The 16634-nt window shown below is 39.3% G+C and overlaps 1 protein-coding gene across 23 annotated transcripts in view; it reads left to right on the forward strand.

The window, feature by feature from the left end:
- Col5a2 (collagen type V alpha 2 chain) overlaps positions 1 to 16634 on the forward strand; it is a 158524-nt gene that overhangs the window by 123958 nt on the left and 17932 nt on the right. For 4 of the 23 annotated variants that reach the window (XM_050159237.1, XM_050159235.1, XM_050159236.1 and 1 more), the window contains exons 15-34: positions 848 to 901; positions 4139 to 4237; positions 4546 to 4590; positions 4690 to 4788; positions 5232 to 5285; positions 5487 to 5594; positions 6674 to 6727; positions 7250 to 7348; positions 7817 to 7870; positions 8553 to 8651; positions 8759 to 8812; positions 8946 to 8999; positions 9913 to 9966; positions 10841 to 10894; positions 12570 to 12614; positions 12925 to 13023; positions 14363 to 14470; positions 14733 to 14786; positions 16020 to 16073; positions 16223 to 16276. In XM_050159237.1, the coding sequence (XP_050015194.1) occupies positions 848 to 901; positions 4139 to 4237; positions 4546 to 4590; positions 4690 to 4788; positions 5232 to 5285; positions 5487 to 5594; positions 6674 to 6727; positions 7250 to 7348; positions 7817 to 7870; positions 8553 to 8651; positions 8759 to 8812; positions 8946 to 8999; positions 9913 to 9966; positions 10841 to 10894; positions 12570 to 12614; positions 12925 to 13023; positions 14363 to 14470; positions 14733 to 14786; positions 16020 to 16073; positions 16223 to 16276 (1395 nt within the window). The remainder of the gene's footprint in view (positions 1 to 847; positions 902 to 4138; positions 4238 to 4545; positions 4591 to 4689; positions 4789 to 5231; positions 5286 to 5486; positions 5595 to 6673; positions 6728 to 7249; positions 7349 to 7816; positions 7871 to 8552; positions 8652 to 8758; positions 8813 to 8945; positions 9000 to 9912; positions 9967 to 10840; positions 10895 to 12569; positions 12615 to 12924; positions 13024 to 14362; positions 14471 to 14732; positions 14787 to 16019; positions 16074 to 16222; positions 16277 to 16634) is intronic. The other 19 variants (XM_050159225.1, XM_050159224.1, XM_050159219.1 and 16 more) reach the window with 13 other exon arrangements.

Below are 16634 nucleotides of genomic sequence, written 5' to 3' on the forward strand. Positions count from 1 at the left end.
AAAAAAAAAAAAAATGAAGTGAAAGATGGGACAAAAGGAATACATTTTGAAATGCTTTTATTAATTCGAAACTCCTGGAATCAAAACACATGATTCGAAGAAGTGCAGGAAGTTAGCACTGTATCCAAAGCCTTACCGTGAAAACTGGTTTACTCTGATCATTTCAGCTGTCCACCCTCACAAATTCTGGTGGTGCTACGCAGCATACGTTAGTGTCATCTCCAGACGGTTCTGGGATGTCATTTGTTCAGAACGAAATACGAGATTTTGCTGCAAGCTACAGCTGCTCAATGATTGTCCTGGAGACTCAGTTAACACAGACAAATCAAGGCACGCCTTTCAAGAGACACAATGTTTCCATTGTGACGTCATCGATTCGCTGTGGCACGATTAGGAAATTTGTGCTTTATAATGAGATTTATTTATAATGAGATTTATTTATTTTGTGTGTAGGAGTATTTTGCCAAGTGTGTGTGTGTGTGTGTGTGTGTGTGTGTGTGTGTGTGTGTACCATATACATATCAGGTATCCAGATAGCTGTGAGCTGCCGTGTTTATGCTGGGAACTTAACCCAGGCTTTCTGCAAAAGCAGCAAGTGATCTTTGTTGTTGAGCTGTCTCTTCCGCCCTGGAAATTCACTTCTTATGGTTGACACCATCGTTTACATCTTTGAACACTACTTTAAGCCAATGTTGGATGACACTTATAACGTTTTACATTGTTTAGTATGATGGACAGATTGTTCATATCTGTTAAAAATACAGATTCACACCCTCTGAACAGGAAAACGATGTCATTGTATACTGATTAAAAATATGTGGTTACTTTACTAATTTCCCTTTTGTAGGGTCCTCTTGGGATACCTGGCTCTGCTGGTTTTCCAGGAAATCCCGGAATGAAGGTAAAATAGTAACAGCATTTGATGAGGCAGGGTCATGTCAGTAATTGAAGAATCTGGGGTGTATTCTTTTTTTAATTGATTAATTGATTTTTTTTCCCAGCCCAATCAGTTTCCTTTCCCTCCTCATCTTCTCCCAGTTCCTTCCCCCATCCACTCTTCCTCCTTTCTCTTCAGAAAAGGACAGGTCTTCCATGTACACCAGCCAGAGAAAGTATATCAAGTTGTAGTAAGACTCGGCACCTCCTCTACTATTGAGGCTTGACAAGGCAACCCAGTAGGAGGATGGGGTCCTAAAAGCAAGCAACAGAGTTAGAGACACAGCCCCTGCTCCCACTCTTAGCCCTACAAGAAGACCAAGCTACACAACTGTAACATACATGCCAAGGGCCTAGGTCAATCCTAAGCACAAGCTCTCTGAGTGGAGGCTCAGGCTCTGTGAGCTCCGAGGTACCCAGGTTAGTTGATTCTGTGGATTTTCTTGTGGTGTACTTGGGCCCTCTGACTCCCATAATCCTTCTCCCTCTTCCAAAGGTCTCCCCAAGGTCCACCTAAGGTTTGACTGTGGGTCTCTGTATCTGTTTCCATCTGTGGGTGGCTGAAGTCTTTCTGATGGCAATTCAGATGATAGGCAACAATCTAGGAGTATAACAGAATATCATTAGGACTCATTTATTGACTACTTTTTTTTTGCTAGTCATGTTTAACAAGAGAAAGAGCCTAGCGTAGTATGTTCATGATCCTTATCAAGGGAATTAAAAAAAAAAGAAAATGGAAAAATGAAACCTGTTTATGATGTTCCCTTAAACAAAAGTTACTTAAAGCCATATAACTGAACTCTACAGACAGATTTTTGAAATGGTTGTAAGATAAGAAAGAACAATTTTGAGCTGAGCGGACACTCTGTTCTTGGAGAGAGTGTGGAAAATAATCAAAGCGGACTGTTTTAAGCAATAGGAAGTCCAAATAGATTAAATCTTGCAAGAGCAAGAAAAGCTGTTCTGTCACAACACGCTGGCCGTCTCTCAGCCCCTCCCTGCACAAGCCCTTAAAGAAGGAAGTAGGGGGGGACACTTGGCGTTCTATGTGGGAACGGATTAACGCATTCTGTGGGTGTTGTGACACAGTGTGTTCTTTCAGTTCTTTGGGAGAGAGTCCAAGATTACAGTAGGAGGACAATAAGATTGCACTCCTTCTGATTCTGATTTGTGAGCCTCAGGACCTGATTTCCCTCTGCTCCAGGAGCTGTAACTCTCTTGGTCTTGAAAAAAAAAAAAGTTTTCCTCAGGACGTTTAGCTTGCAAACATGACTGCATCTGTGGCCCCTCAGGAACTTCTCTGTGCCTCGTTTTCCAAAAGAATTCTGTCCAGGATTCAGTGTGATGATTTGTATAAATGCTTAACGAGGGGATTTGGCCAGCCAATAAAGCATAGGTTCCTGCTTCCTGTTAGGAACTGTCCTCAGACTAAATGTGAATTCAGACATAGAAAGGAACGGCCATTTTCAGTACTTTTTGAGATGTGAGAATCAATTAGTCAAGTTACTCTTCAGGCTGAGAGCTTTAAGTTGAAGTATTAAGTAACTGGTCCCTGTTTTCATGGAGAATCTGTTCCTGTAGGACTCTGGTCTCTTGAAAAGCCTACATCCCTCTCCTCCCTTCCCATGTTCCCTTTCCTCATTCTCTTTCCTCTTCCTGTTTCTCTTACATAACACTGGCCCTTCTTCCTCCCCCTCCTTCCTCCTTCTTCTTTCCCTCCTTCCCATTTTTTTTTCTGAGCCATTTGAACAGGTATCTACCACTGTGATACACTCCCAGCCCTGAAGTCCAAACTTTAATAATACTGGCTCTTGACCCAGCCTTAGTTCATGCTCTTATTAAAACATAAAAATTTCTTCAAGTTTCCAGGGAGACTCCCCACCCTCAAACTAAGTGCTCACTAGGCAAATAAGGAAAGAACACTCTCCATGCCTTGGTCTGTGCCCTAGCAGAAAGTAGTGCTTCCTCACTGCACCTACAGCTGACATAGCTTCTCTAAAGACCTGGGGTACTGTCCTGTACTCCTGTGTATCAGTAGGACTCATTTGGGGCTATCAAATCCTCTTTAATGAAACTTAAACATGCAGTATGTTGAGTCTATCTCAGAATTTATTTTACTGTCTCTGCCTCCTCATTACAAAACCTCTGGGTCCTTGGTTGTCCTTATTTCTCCAAGACTATGTATGGATCAGTTTTAACATCCATTCATTTGCATTTCAGTAAAGAGTGGAAGGAATTTAATATGTTCTATTAGTATATATTAGCTCCCTAAAGCTTACAATTTTAGTTTTCACTAAAGAAATATGGATTCCTCTAAGGAATATGCAGGATAAAATATAGAACCAAACTTGAATTTTAGAGAAACATAGGAAGAGCTTGTGGTAAAAATGTGTCTCAAAATTGCATAAAAGGCACTCATACCAAATTGGCTTGTACCAATCAAAAGTTATCTGAGGATGCTGGATTGGTACTTGCTCTCTTGACTATCGTCTTGGACTAGGTTGCCATGGCCCTTTGCTCCACTATCCATGCTGTTATTTTACTATCTCCTAGTTTCTAGAAGAGAAAGTATTATTTATTTTGTTAATGTATTGGCTTTTTCATTAACATTGCTAGAAGTTAACATGTTTATTAGTCACTTCAAAATCAAGTGTTTTCTTCTTTATTGAAAAACTAATTCTCTGAAAGTCAATAACTGCACGTTTAATGAGTCAAGAGTATATTCTGTACCCCGGAACATGATTTTCTATGTGGCTTCTACAGAAAGGAAAGGATTTCTTGCTTCTAAATTGTAGAGCGAAATTTGTGTAATTTTACAGCGAGTTTAATCCATTCAAAGTTACTGAGTCCTGTAACAAATTTTAGCTATAAAATAGTGAGCGGTAGATTTTGGGGATACTCAGAAATTTTCTGTTGTCTTCGTGTTTCAATCAAGCCTGAATTGTGTGGTTCTTGGTTGGAATTCAGATGTCTGGTGCTGCGGGAGTTCCTTCTGCTCCTTCAGCCAATAGCCTTTAAGATACAAGCCCTCTTGGGCGTGGTCTCTTAAGGGCTATTGGCTGAAGGAGCCCCCTGGTTTCCACTGAATATGAAGCTCATGGTAGCTTCAGATTGTAGATTTAACATGAAAAGCCCCAAATATACAATTACCTTTAGACAACAATACTAGTATTTTACTTAATATTTTTTTCCCTTCCTCTAGGGAGAAGCAGGTCCTACTGGGGCTCGAGGCCCTGAAGGTCCTCAGGGGCAGAGAGGTGAAACTGGGCCCCCAGGTCCAGTTGGCTCTCATGGTCTTCCTGTAAGTATCTCACGCCTCTAGGAGCTAGCCCAGGAAGATGCTTACTTATTACAGCATCAGAAGATGGAATTTATTTTAATATTATCAATTCTAAATTAACAGTCAGAAAAAGCACACTTTAGCTGCCAATGCATCTTGCTTCACCTACCTAATAGAAAAGGTTATCCATGAAAGTACTGTTTTGCTATAATTGTGGAAATTTTTTTTTTGTTTGCAACTTTTCTGCCTCTCCTTAGATGATCTGAATACTATGTTAGCTGTGTCAGATACAGCTTAATATTTACAAAAGTGCTTCACGTACTTTTCAGGGTGCAGTGGGAACTGACGGTACGCCTGGTGCTAAAGGCCCCACGGTAAGTAACATTTCCGTCCAGTGGTTTTCAAAGGGAAGCATAGTCCCTTGCGCTAGATTACTACAGGATGTTTGCTCATGTCACCTTTGCCACTGGCAGGGCTCTGCTGGAACCTCTGGTCCTCCTGGCTTGTCGGGACCTCCTGGATCTCCTGGCCCTCAGGGCAGCACGGGACCTCAGGGAATCCGAGGACAACCGGTATTGTCTCAAATTCTTTTTATAAGTGTTTTCAGATTTTAGTATAATTGCATCGTTCTCCCTTTCCTTTTCTTTCCTCCAAGCCCTCCCATATACCCTTCCTTGCTATCTTTCAAATTCCTAACCTCTTTTTCTATAAATTGTTTTTATGTACCCTTATGTATGTGTGTATGTATACACGTATGTATGTATGTATGTATGTATGTATGTATGTATGTATGTATATGCTGGACATGTGTGACTGTGCTTGTAACCCTAGAGCTTGGGAGATGGAAACAAGAGCAAAGGTGTCAATTCACCCCCATACAAGTACATACATGTACTTCACATGAACACGCACAAAAATTATGACATTTCACTTTAGTACTAATTCGACATAGACTCAGGAGCCTATTCGTTGCACTTAATTTTTATTTCTTTCTACTATTGATATTTTATTTTAGGGTGATCCAGGAGTTCCAGGTTTCAAAGGAGAAGCTGGCCCAAAGGGGGAACCAGTAAGCCTTCATGATTTTAATGATGAAGAGTATTAATATTGTCTAGAGGCGTATTGCTTAAATGTTTCATGGATGTAAACTTGCAATGGCATAAAATAATTATTTAGTATACTTTAACTTTTTGCTGGCTAAATTAGGTGAGTTGACCCACTTTAACTTAATGAATGACTCTTACTTTAACTCATGCTTCTGTTTTAATAGGGGCCACATGGTGTCCAGGGTCCCATAGGCCCACCTGGTGAAGAAGGCAAACGAGGTCCTCGAGGTGACCCAGGCACAGTTGGTCCTCCAGGTCCAATGGGAGAAAGGGTATATTTGAATAATAGACTTAATTTCCCTCTCCTTCCCTGTGTGTGTGTGTTTTGGGAGGTTGCAGGTGTAAATTTGTGGCCGGGAAGGAACCATAAATAAACGAGGAGACCATGAAGAGGTCTTGCAGAGCCTACAGAATTTATCTCTCGATGTCAAAAAAGCCAAGCATTTGTTTAAGTTTCACACATCTGTTCAACATTGACTGTCTGATTAGTGTAAGCCTGCTGAAACTTTACGTACTCAGGATGCATCAGCAAACAAGACGCCTGGGGGGTCCTTATCCTCATGGGGTTGTAGGGAACAGGTTTACTTAACTGGGTGGTAAACAGTAAGTCGGCAGGTAAATAAAACATTTTCATGAGTGCCCCACTGAGTGTTAAATAATTGATAGCAGTGGAGAATAACAGTGGTAGGTGATGGAAGGTGGGGAGGGGGCAGGTGTATGACAGGGACAGGTGATGTGTAGGCGGGGAGGAGACAGCCGTATAACAGGGACAGGTGATGGGGAGGTAGGGAGGATACAGGTTTGTTTGAGAAGGTAGCAGTTTGGCGTAGCATAGAACAGATGCTTGTGATTGAACATGGGGGATAGAGCACTCCCAGTCCCAGCAGAGGTGACAAGAAAGGACTAGGTGGTTTTAAGAGTAGAAAAGGTTGGCGAGTGTTTTAAAAAAAAAGCAAACAAACTGGAAGGGACTGTCATCATCATATGTTCGTGTACAGTTTTTGTGAAATCCAAGGTTTTCTTCTCCTATAAGATTACATGAAGCATGCTAACACTGGCATTTTGGTCACTATAGATAGTGATTTTGCTTCCTGGGTCTACATACATTTTTTTTTCTGTGTTTATTTTAAAATTACTTTTTAGACGTTTTCTGGAATATTTGTTTCAATACTCATCTTCATCAAATTTCCAATTAATTTTTTCTAGTAAGATTATTTTCTTTATATTTATTTTTGCTGGGCTAACTTGATCGGAACTCTGAAAACCTAACAGGCTTTCAGTAAAATCTATTCACTAGTCATATCACACAATGAACAACAGGGTCTCAGAACTGCATTTTGGTTCATTGCAGGGTGCTCCTGGCAATCGTGGCTTTCCGGGGTCTGATGGTTTACCTGGACCAAAGGTAAGATCACACCAAGGCTGACATTTCCAGGATGGGCATGTGTCCCTGGCTCCCATGAGAACATACCCTTAGGGGTCATAGAAACAGGTATTGGCTTACCTCAAAACCTGCCCTGTCTATTTATTTTTCTTTTTAGTACTAGGAAGTCCAAGAGATGGATGGTTGTTTAAATTAATACTAGCATTAATGAGGCCTGGCTTCTAGACTTTCAAGGGTCGCTTCTGAGAACAAAAGGTTGTAGGGCTTTAGTTTGGGTGATGTAACCTTTAGATGAGATTTAAACTCTGAAATTTTTCCCTTATTAGAGTGATGCAGTGATTTCATCTTTCTTTCTTTAATACTGGATAAGGTCATTTCACAGTGGCTACACGTTAGAACAAAACGTGCAATGACATTGTTTTCAAATGCATCTCTCTCAAATCTCTGACAAAATGGTTGCATGTTCATGTATATTTGGGAAATAAGAACTTAATGTCTTCTGGCTTTGTTTCAACTCTGCCCTGTCTGTCTTCTTTGGAACAGGGTGCTCAGGGAGAGCGTGGTCCCGTAGGTTCTTCGGGGCCTAAAGGAGGTCAGGGAGACCCAGGACGTCCAGGTGAACCTGGGCTGCCAGGTGCTCGGGTAAGAACTCTGTAGCTATACGCTGTCAACATCCAAGTACTTCTGCGTTCGTTGGAGGTTCATTTCCTGTTTTTATGTTTAGCTTGCTTTACAACATAGAGCATCATTTCAGTAGTATATGGGCTATTTTACAAACATTGATATGCTATTTTTGACCTGTACATAAAGTACAGTCATGTCTAAGGACCATTTTAAAGGCATACACACAGATAGCATCACTGTTCTTCCTGGGAACGGTATCTCTTTGTAAACTTTTGTAACTTCTAATTTTTATGCTCAAAAATAACCTATTTGACCTTTGGCAAAGAAAATTGTTGGTTCTATTTAACAAAAGGTCATTTAACATTTTATTCAAACAGTGAAACTGCCCATCTGTTTTGTTGGTTACAATAAAGTATTGCTGTTCTGTTTAAAGTCTTCCCACCAGGGGCTGTTCGCAACGAATTAACAGTCGATTTTCCTTGTCAGGGTCTGACAGGAAACCCTGGGGTTCAGGGCCCTGAAGGAAAACTTGGGCCTTTGGTAAGTAATTGGAGCAATTCCATAACACTTCCCAGTATATGGGTAAGTTATTTATTTATCCTGGCAACGGTGACCATGACTACATTTTTAAGTGCCCCATGGCAACAGCTTCTTAGGATCTATGAACTCTCAAAGTGAGCAAAATGTAAGCTAAATTCTCTTCATTGGGTGTTTAACATTGAAATTTATTCAGTAAAATAATATCCTTTAGTATTACTAAACTTGTCTGACATTGTTCTCTTTCCCTGGTGGCCTTCTACTTTTCCATGTTCTAGAAATAAATAGCTTGTCAGCGTATGCATCCGGATGCAGAATCTCTTCTTTAATGTGAACTGGGGGAGTTTAAATATTTATGACCACAAAACAGAGGCTAAAAGAAGGGAAGGCCTGCCCCTTAACCTGAGAGGGCCAGGAGATGGTGGCAAGGAGGCTTATGAATGGAGCAAAATTAGAGTTTCTGCTCTAAATGTTCAAAGTGCCTCGGGGCTTTATAAAAACAAAACAAGTTAAACCAGGCCAAACAACAAACACCTATCTGACTGTTCTCCCTCACTAACAGCTAACCACAAGGAAATTCACTTTTAGTTAAGATGATATTAATGGTTAGCCAAGTCAGGTGGCAAGGCGGACAGAGCCCTGCTTAGAACTCAACTTACCTGTCTGCTGTCTGTCAATTCTGCAGGGTGCTCCGGGGGAAGATGGCCGGCCAGGTCCTCCAGGCTCAGTTGGCATCAGAGGGCAGCCTGGAAGCATGGGCCTTCCAGGCCCCAAAGGTAGCAGTGTGAGTACAGCCAACAGCGCTTAACAGGTCCCGGGAGCCCGCAGCTGGAGATCGGGGCAGGGGGCTCCAACTGAGCAAATTTAGAATAGTGCCCCTGTATCTTTTAGGGTGACCTTGGAAAACCAGGAGAAGCGGGGAATGCTGGCGTTCCGGGACAAAGGGTAGGCATCCATTTTGTGGTATTGAATAATAATAATAATAATAATAATAATAATAATAATAATAATAATAAAGATATAAAACCATCAAAATTCCGATGGGCTCACCTGAAATGTTATGTCCTTGTGATCCTAGGGGGCTCCTGGCAAAGACGGAGAAGTTGGTCCTTCAGGTCCCGTGGGGCCCCCGGTATGTGACTTGCTTCGATGACATTGTACATTACGTTTCTCAGTGTTTCTCTAAGGTTTTCATGAATGAGTTTCAGGGAAGGGAATGAGGAAATAAGGGACTGAAGGTGAATTTTAGTTGTCTTTTTGTTTTATTCCTCTGATGTATGGCTCCCTCCTACTTGGGTAAAAAGACTGACCTCATTTTAAACTGTAAAAACGGTATCTAGTGGCAAAGGTTGTTACCCCTTATCTGCCGTAGTTGAAGAATTTATTAGCTGACCAAAAATAATGTTTGAAAATATTTTAATGTATTCATTTAAATGTATAAATGCATACATAATTCCACCTACATTATAAAAATGAATCTTAAAAATGCATTTAATTTGGTTGGTTTTGAAAAAGTAAAAAGAAAGGATGCTCATATTTTGAGTCTATGTTTTCATCCTGAGTTTGTTTTAATTTTTTATTAAAGATGTTTTGACATATTGAGTTTTTATGGGGTCAGGTCAGTTTAAGTATTTTCTCAAATGTTGAAATAGCTTTTGTTAATAGTACTATAGGAAATTACAATTAATAGAAAGAAATGTCAATAGAAATACAATCCTTTAAATTGGATGTAGGAAATAGTGGGTTTCCTATAGTCTAACTATAGTTGGCTTTAGACTTTTTGTATTTGAATTAAAAACAAAGCAAAACCGAAACAAAAGCCATTCCTCACTAGCTTTTTAAATGAAATCTTCTCACTTTGAAGGACTTCAAACAGTGGGACTTGGTGACTCTTAATACTAGGGTGTTATCTGACTAATACGTAGAGCAGATGTCTGGAAGAAATACAAAGAGATCAATACCCCTGGTTCATGTAAACAGAAAACAGACGTGAACATCTGGTGGGATTTATACTGTTTTTCCTTTCTCTTTTACTTTTTTCTTAGGGTCTAGCTGGGGAAAGAGGAGAGCAGGGTCCTCCAGGCCCTACTGGCTTTCAGGTAGGTATTAATTTAAATTTTCATTTATTCTATGAATTGTTCTTAAAAATACACACACACATATAATATGGAAAGTAGCCAGTTGTGAATGCAGAACCTGCACTCCTATCAGTTGGGAGACTGAGTCTGAGGGGTTGCTTTGAGCGCACAGGCAGCCTGTGCTACCTATTAAGTTCCAGGCCAGGTGAGACTGTAAAGTGAGACCATATATTATATATATGAGAATATGTGTATGCATGTATACATGCCCATGATACAGTGCTTGAATGTGGCAGAGTCCTCTAATTTTCAGACATCTCCTGTTAGGATAGTTGTGTGTAACCAAATACTGTTGCTCAAAGATAGGGAATGACTTTCCTCTGAACAAAAGGATTGAATGCAAAGATGGTAAGGAATTAATGATAATAGAATGTTTCCAACATCTCAGCAGGTTCATTAAACTTAATGTTACCTGATTTTATTGGTATAGATACTAAAACTTGTTCATAGAATGCTTCTATATAGTAAACATTATTTATGGGCATTAAACAATTCAGTTTGTGGAAACATCAGGCCTTCTACCAATAATATTCGAGCAGGTCAAATGTGCTAGAAACAAAACAAACATGGAGAGCCTTGTATTATATTCTTATCCTAATTTTGAAGTCGTATGTGTAAAGAAGAAGGTAGCCTTAAAACCCAGCTATGCCCTCTGCCTTGTAATAGGCGGCTTTCCTGATTTATCTGTACACTATTTTTCATAACTTTTGCTTAATATGTCCATTCAATGTCTTTTGTATTGAAGTTAAATAAAGTATAAAATGTAAACTATTTGGTTTGGTAGCTGGTAAGACTTTCAGTGAATCACGAGATTTATTTGTCACTCTCGTTTTAGGGCCTTCCTGGGCCTCCAGGGCCTCCTGGGGAAGGTGGAAAGCCAGGTGATCAAGTAAGTTTTGGAAATAATAGCATCAAGACTATAAGTTGGAAGATTATAATATCATCTTTGATGAGTGAAGCCCTAGGAATTTTGTTCAATGATTCGATTATGTCCATTGACAGGTGAAGGAACTCAGATATTTTGTGACTTCCTCAGTTCCACTTCGAACTCAACTCACTTGCTTCTTACGCATTTTATGTCTAAAATATCACTAGATGATTCCCGGTCTGAAATTGATATAGGCATTTAACGGCAGATAGATTTGCTATTTTATCTTCGAGCGATTAATTTTCTTGTTACCATCCAATAAACATCTGCTCAGCATTCCGTGTGCTTGGCTCGGTTAAGCGCACCACCTTCTCAGCTGGACAGTTGGTTGCAGACTGTGGAACTCTGTATTTCCAAATAATAGAAGAGACAGAATATTGGAAAACTGTTTAATAACAGTGTGATCCAAGTGCTACAGCAGGGGACACACTGTATGTACAGACTTCTTGGTATAGGAAAACTTTCCAAAAAGTAATATTGTACATAAAATATGAAGGCTAGAAGATGGAAAAATATTGCAGGAAGTGGGAATGGCGAGCGTAAATGCTTGCTGAGCAGTTTAAGGCACCGTAAAAAAGCAGTGTCAGAAGTGTGAGCACAGGACGAAGTGGTGGAGATAAAGTTGGAGGTGTGAACCAGGGACCAGATTGAAGGGAGTTCTACTGGGAGCCTCATTTGGTCATTTTTAGAGTATAGGGAACCTGGTAAAAGACTGTTAAGTAGCAAGTGATGCAGCCGACTTGGGCTTCAGGACCAAGGTGCCAAAGTGAGAACAATACACTTCCGAAAAAAAAAAATATCTGGAAGCGGACTTGATAAAGCTTTAATCTTTTTCCTTCTTAAACAATCATTGTTCTTCTCTCATACAATACATCTCAATCACAACTTCCCCTCCCTCCACTCCTTCCAGTCCCTCCTCTCTACCTCCCATTTCCCCCATCCACTTATCCTTCCTTTCTTCTGAACAGCCCCCCACCCCCCCCCCCCCCAGGACTACCGACTGAGCAAGGCTTGACAAGTTAGAGTAAGACCAGGCACAAATCCTTATACTATGGCTGGATGAGGCAAACCAGTAGAAGAAACAGGATTCCAAGAGTGGACAAAAGAGTCAGGGACACCCCTGCTCCCACTGTTAAGGTTCCCCAAGCTTCATAAAGCAAGAAGTTTTGAAATAGCTTTAATGCTATTTTGATCCCACAATTCCTAGTGTGTGTTTGTGTGTGTAATATATATAATGTAATGTATAATATATGTATATAAACATAGATTCAATATAATTGAAATTCAGTTAGTTGAAATGGCTGGCTATTATGTGTTTTTGTATGTTGCTTTCCTTCTATTTAAGCCCTTCCCAATATTCTGTTTTAAAAAAGATGCTATAACTATGTTCCGTTATCTCTGAAGAATCTAATACACTATCTTTGTGAGAGAATATTCTATACATTCTCACTGCCAAAAAAATCAAACATTTGGGTTAATACAAATCTTTTCAGAAAAAATATATTTCCTCAATTGTAAAGGTATACATATTTTTCACACTTTAGTATTTATTATAATAGCACACTGCAGAACATATGATGTTTGACCTAGAAATATTTGTAATAATACAAGAGCTTCCATTTTTCAAATTGTCTAGGGTGTTCCTGGAGAGCCTGGAGCAGTTGGCCCTTTGGGACCTCGGGTAAGCATTTTCTGTTGTGTGATTCATTTTGTTTCCCATTGGCTACAGAATAAAAGGAAGTCTTTTAATCTTAAAGGGTGTTTTATTTTAAGTATTAAGATGTTCCTATTCTTTGAAAAATTTATGGGATACCTTTCCTGTAAGCAAAGATTGTCTTTAGGCTCTGTTCATTTCTTCGTACTAAATTAGAAAACCTGAGCCATTATAGTGGTTCCATTATAAAAACATTCTCCTGTCGAATTTTGTAGAAACTTTTAAATTTTGTTTTAGGTTAATATTAAGGATATCTGACATTCTGGTGTCATACTAGGGAGAAAGAGGGAATCCTGGAGAAAGAGGAGAGCCGGGAATAACGGGGCTGCCTGGGGAGAAAGGCATGGCTGGAGGACATGGCCCTGATGGGCCAAAGGTAAGTGCAATCCTGACCTGCGCTTTCAGAAAACTCTAGAACTTACCAGCTGTCCCTGGAATGCATCTTCACTTGGTCTACTGGGATAACTTGATTGAATTATTTTTACTTCAGCAAATCTTTAGTGGTTGCATCTTAGAGCTTTTTTCTGGCAACTAGAAAGTGAGCTTTCTATGATGAGGATGAGGAGCCCAGGCACGGGATGCTCAGTTGTACATGCATGAGCTCCCAATGCTTGTACATTTCATTGGTAACATCTGCGAATTAACAGAGATGAGAAATAGAAAAAAATTACTTGTTGGGAACATCTATGAATGAAAGAGAAAAGAAATGGAGCATCATAGTTTATTAGTAGGTGAAGCAAACCATGAGCTCATGTTCTTCATCTTGACTCCATGACTACAGTTACTGCCTGTTTGCAAACCTGTAGCTTTGGATATAGCATGGAGAACATGCCTGTGTGCTCTCATGTGCTTTCTTGGGGTTGGTAGACAATAATGTAGCCAAGATTCACATGTGGAACTGAAGTAGAATTTCACATGATCATATGACTAAGAGGTCTTTAACATCGTCAAAGTCCAGGATGATGGAGCAAAGCCAATCTCGATTTGATTGTGCAGTTTTCTGGGAACCAGCTTAATCTCATAGGTTTTCCAAGGAAAGAGTGAAATGTTTCTTTTTCCCTAAACACAATATCTTCTTTATTAATGTGTCTGTCATGGTCAATGGGGGGGGAAGCAAGGGCAATTCAATTAATTTTATTTGAAAGGACATTTATTTTTTTATTTGAATTAGTGTTTCTCTATAGAGACAGGTTGGGTGTGAGTCATGAAACTAGGACTGTAAGGACCATGGGGAGGGGAACTAATGTTGGCTTTGGGGAGGGTACCATGTCACGTAAGTGACATGAAAGTAAAAAAGAAGCCACTGGAAGTGGTATAGTACAAGAGATGCCAAGAGAGTTGGAAAGGTATGAGTAGGATCATCAAAGAGAAATTGTCTTCAAAATTCCACAATGAAATTTAATATTTATGTACTAATTTCAAATAAATATTAAAAGTATATTAACAAACAGGCAAGTTTTAGAAAAAAGAACAATATAACAGAGGGGTTGAGGTGAACAAAAGAGAGATGTTAGACATATAAGCCAAAGATCAAAATGTAAATCTACATTGTTTTCAAGAAATCCCACTATGACACAATTTCCCCAAGTGCTAAATCTGAGCATTGAGATTTAATTTAATCGCCAGCATTCAATTATTTTAGACTGACTAAAAGAGCAACTTCACAGGTTTTGGTATTAATATACTAATACAATCTCCTCATTTATTCCTTTTAGGGCAATCCAGGTCCAACTGGGACCATTGGAGACACAGGGCCACCAGGTCTTCAAGGCATGCCAGGAGAAAGAGGAATTGCAGGAACTCCTGGCCCCAAGGGTGACAGAGTAAGTCCTGTTTTTTGCTAGTTAACTTTTCCGGTGTAAGTATTTAGACTTTCTACAATAATGACTTCCTAAGCAGCTTTTTATCTCTCTCAGCCTGAGTGATAAGTCATTTCTTCTTCTAATCATCTTTACTGATTTAGAATATGCCTAGTCAGGTGCTGTTGTAGTCTGCAGCTGGTAGAGCTGCAAAGGAGACATGAAGCTTCATCTGGAGCACAGGAGGCACAATTAAGTGAACAGCTGCTATTTTGTATTTTTCCAGGGTGGCATAGGAGAAAAAGGTGCTGAAGGAACAGCTGGAAATGATGGAGCAAGGGTAAGGGAAAGGTTATCTTCTCGAATGGGCTACAGACGTACATTGTAGTTCATTGTCCTATGAATTTGCTTTAAATTTTAACAGTAACGTTACTCATGCTGATTTATCATCAAGAATGTAACAGTGATGCTGTTTGGGTCTTGATGTAGATTAACAGTGGGTACTTATTTTACTTTCTGCATCATAGCACTCTAACAAATAAATAGATAAAGTCGTAGACCACACAAAGCTATCTTTATATCTACCATGCTTATAAAATGTGTATGATAAAGCAGAGCAAATAGAATGATTGCTTTATTTGTAGTAACTGCAATACATTGTTCTAGGAAAGAGGCATTTGCTGTAAGAAAACAATAATATGTTTTCTCTATGTTGAGAACAGCTCCCCTATACAAACAGGGGTCTTTTATTTCCTATGCATATAAGCAATGAGCTGGTTTTTTTTGTTTTGTTTTTTTACTCAGGTTTCAGGAAGTGTTCTAGGAAAATTATTAGAGGAATATGTTTTCTCTTATAGATCTAGAGAAAACAATAACCTTTTGTCAAGAATATACAAATAAGAAGTAAATTTTATTCTTTCCATTCTTACAGTAATGCATATATAACTTTCAGGACAATTGACATACCTATGAAGAAGAACAAAATTAACAGAGCACTTGTTCCTAAAGAATCCAAACAATCTATCCATTTAAATATTGTGATTATGTGTCCTGAAGTCCCAGGTCCTGTCCCAGGTGGTAGCTGTCCTACACTACACATGGACAGAATTACATCAAAAGCACTGTGCCTTGATGTGGATGGCTCTTTCATCTTAAACACAGAGGCATGCTTAGTGTAATTGAATTGATAATAACCGAATTACATTTTGTTATTATCTTAAAATTTAAGAGAATAGTACAAAGGAAAATCCAAAATTCAATTTATGCCCAAATTTCAAAATAGATACTAGCAAAATTAAACAGGTTGTAAAATCAAAGAAACATTGCCAAAGAAAGCTGCCAATTTAGATCTAATATGAAGACGGTTTTATGTAGAGAACTCTAGCTGCTAGTGTGTGGACTACATGGCCTAAGTCTTGAGAAGGTAGAGGTGCTGTCATCTGTGGTAAATAACGACTTGCAAAAAAGCAATCATGCTACAAAAATAATAGCTGGCTTGCTTGCTTATTTATTTAAAAGTGGAAATTTCTGTACATGTCTTTCCTCAGTGTACCTATGTTCTGTTAATTTACAGGGTCTTCCAGGTCCTTTGGGACCACCAGGTCCTGCAGGCCCTACTGGAGAAAAGGTAAGCCGAAAGATGTTGCTGTGCACTCCAAAATAACAAGGCCAAAAGTGTTGCTGTTTCTCAGAGTCTGGTTTACCTGCACATTGTGCCTCGTGTTCTTCAATTGTGTTGTGCACTAGATACTTAGTTATCTAAAATCTGTTTTCTAGGGTGAACCTGGTCCTCGAGGCTTAGTTGGCCCTCCTGGCTCTCGTGGCAATCCTGTAAGTGAAAATCTTTTAATTTTTCTTAGTGTGAGGTTGAACACTAATAGTATGAGGTTGGATACTAAAAGAATTTTTCTTTGGTTGATCTGTCTGTCTGTCTGTCTGTCTGTCTATCTATCTCTACCTACCTACCTATGTCTATCTGTCTATCCATCTGTCTATCTATATATCCATCTATATCTATCTATCTATCATCTATTTATCTATCATCTATCTGTCTGTCTATCTATCTATCTATCTATCTATCTATCTATCTATCTATCTATCATCTATCTTCCTCTCTTTCATCTATCTATCTATCATTAATCACTGTCTAATTTTTAATGTAATTTTTATGCTTATTGTGTTAGGTTAT

The sequence above is a fragment of the Alexandromys fortis genome, unplaced genomic scaffold (assembly GCF_014885135.2).
Source record: "Alexandromys fortis isolate MF-2015 unplaced genomic scaffold, M_Fortis_MF-2015_v1.1 scaffold_65, whole genome shotgun sequence".
NCBI classification, from domain to species: domain Eukaryota; kingdom Metazoa; phylum Chordata; class Mammalia; order Rodentia; family Cricetidae; genus Alexandromys; species Alexandromys fortis.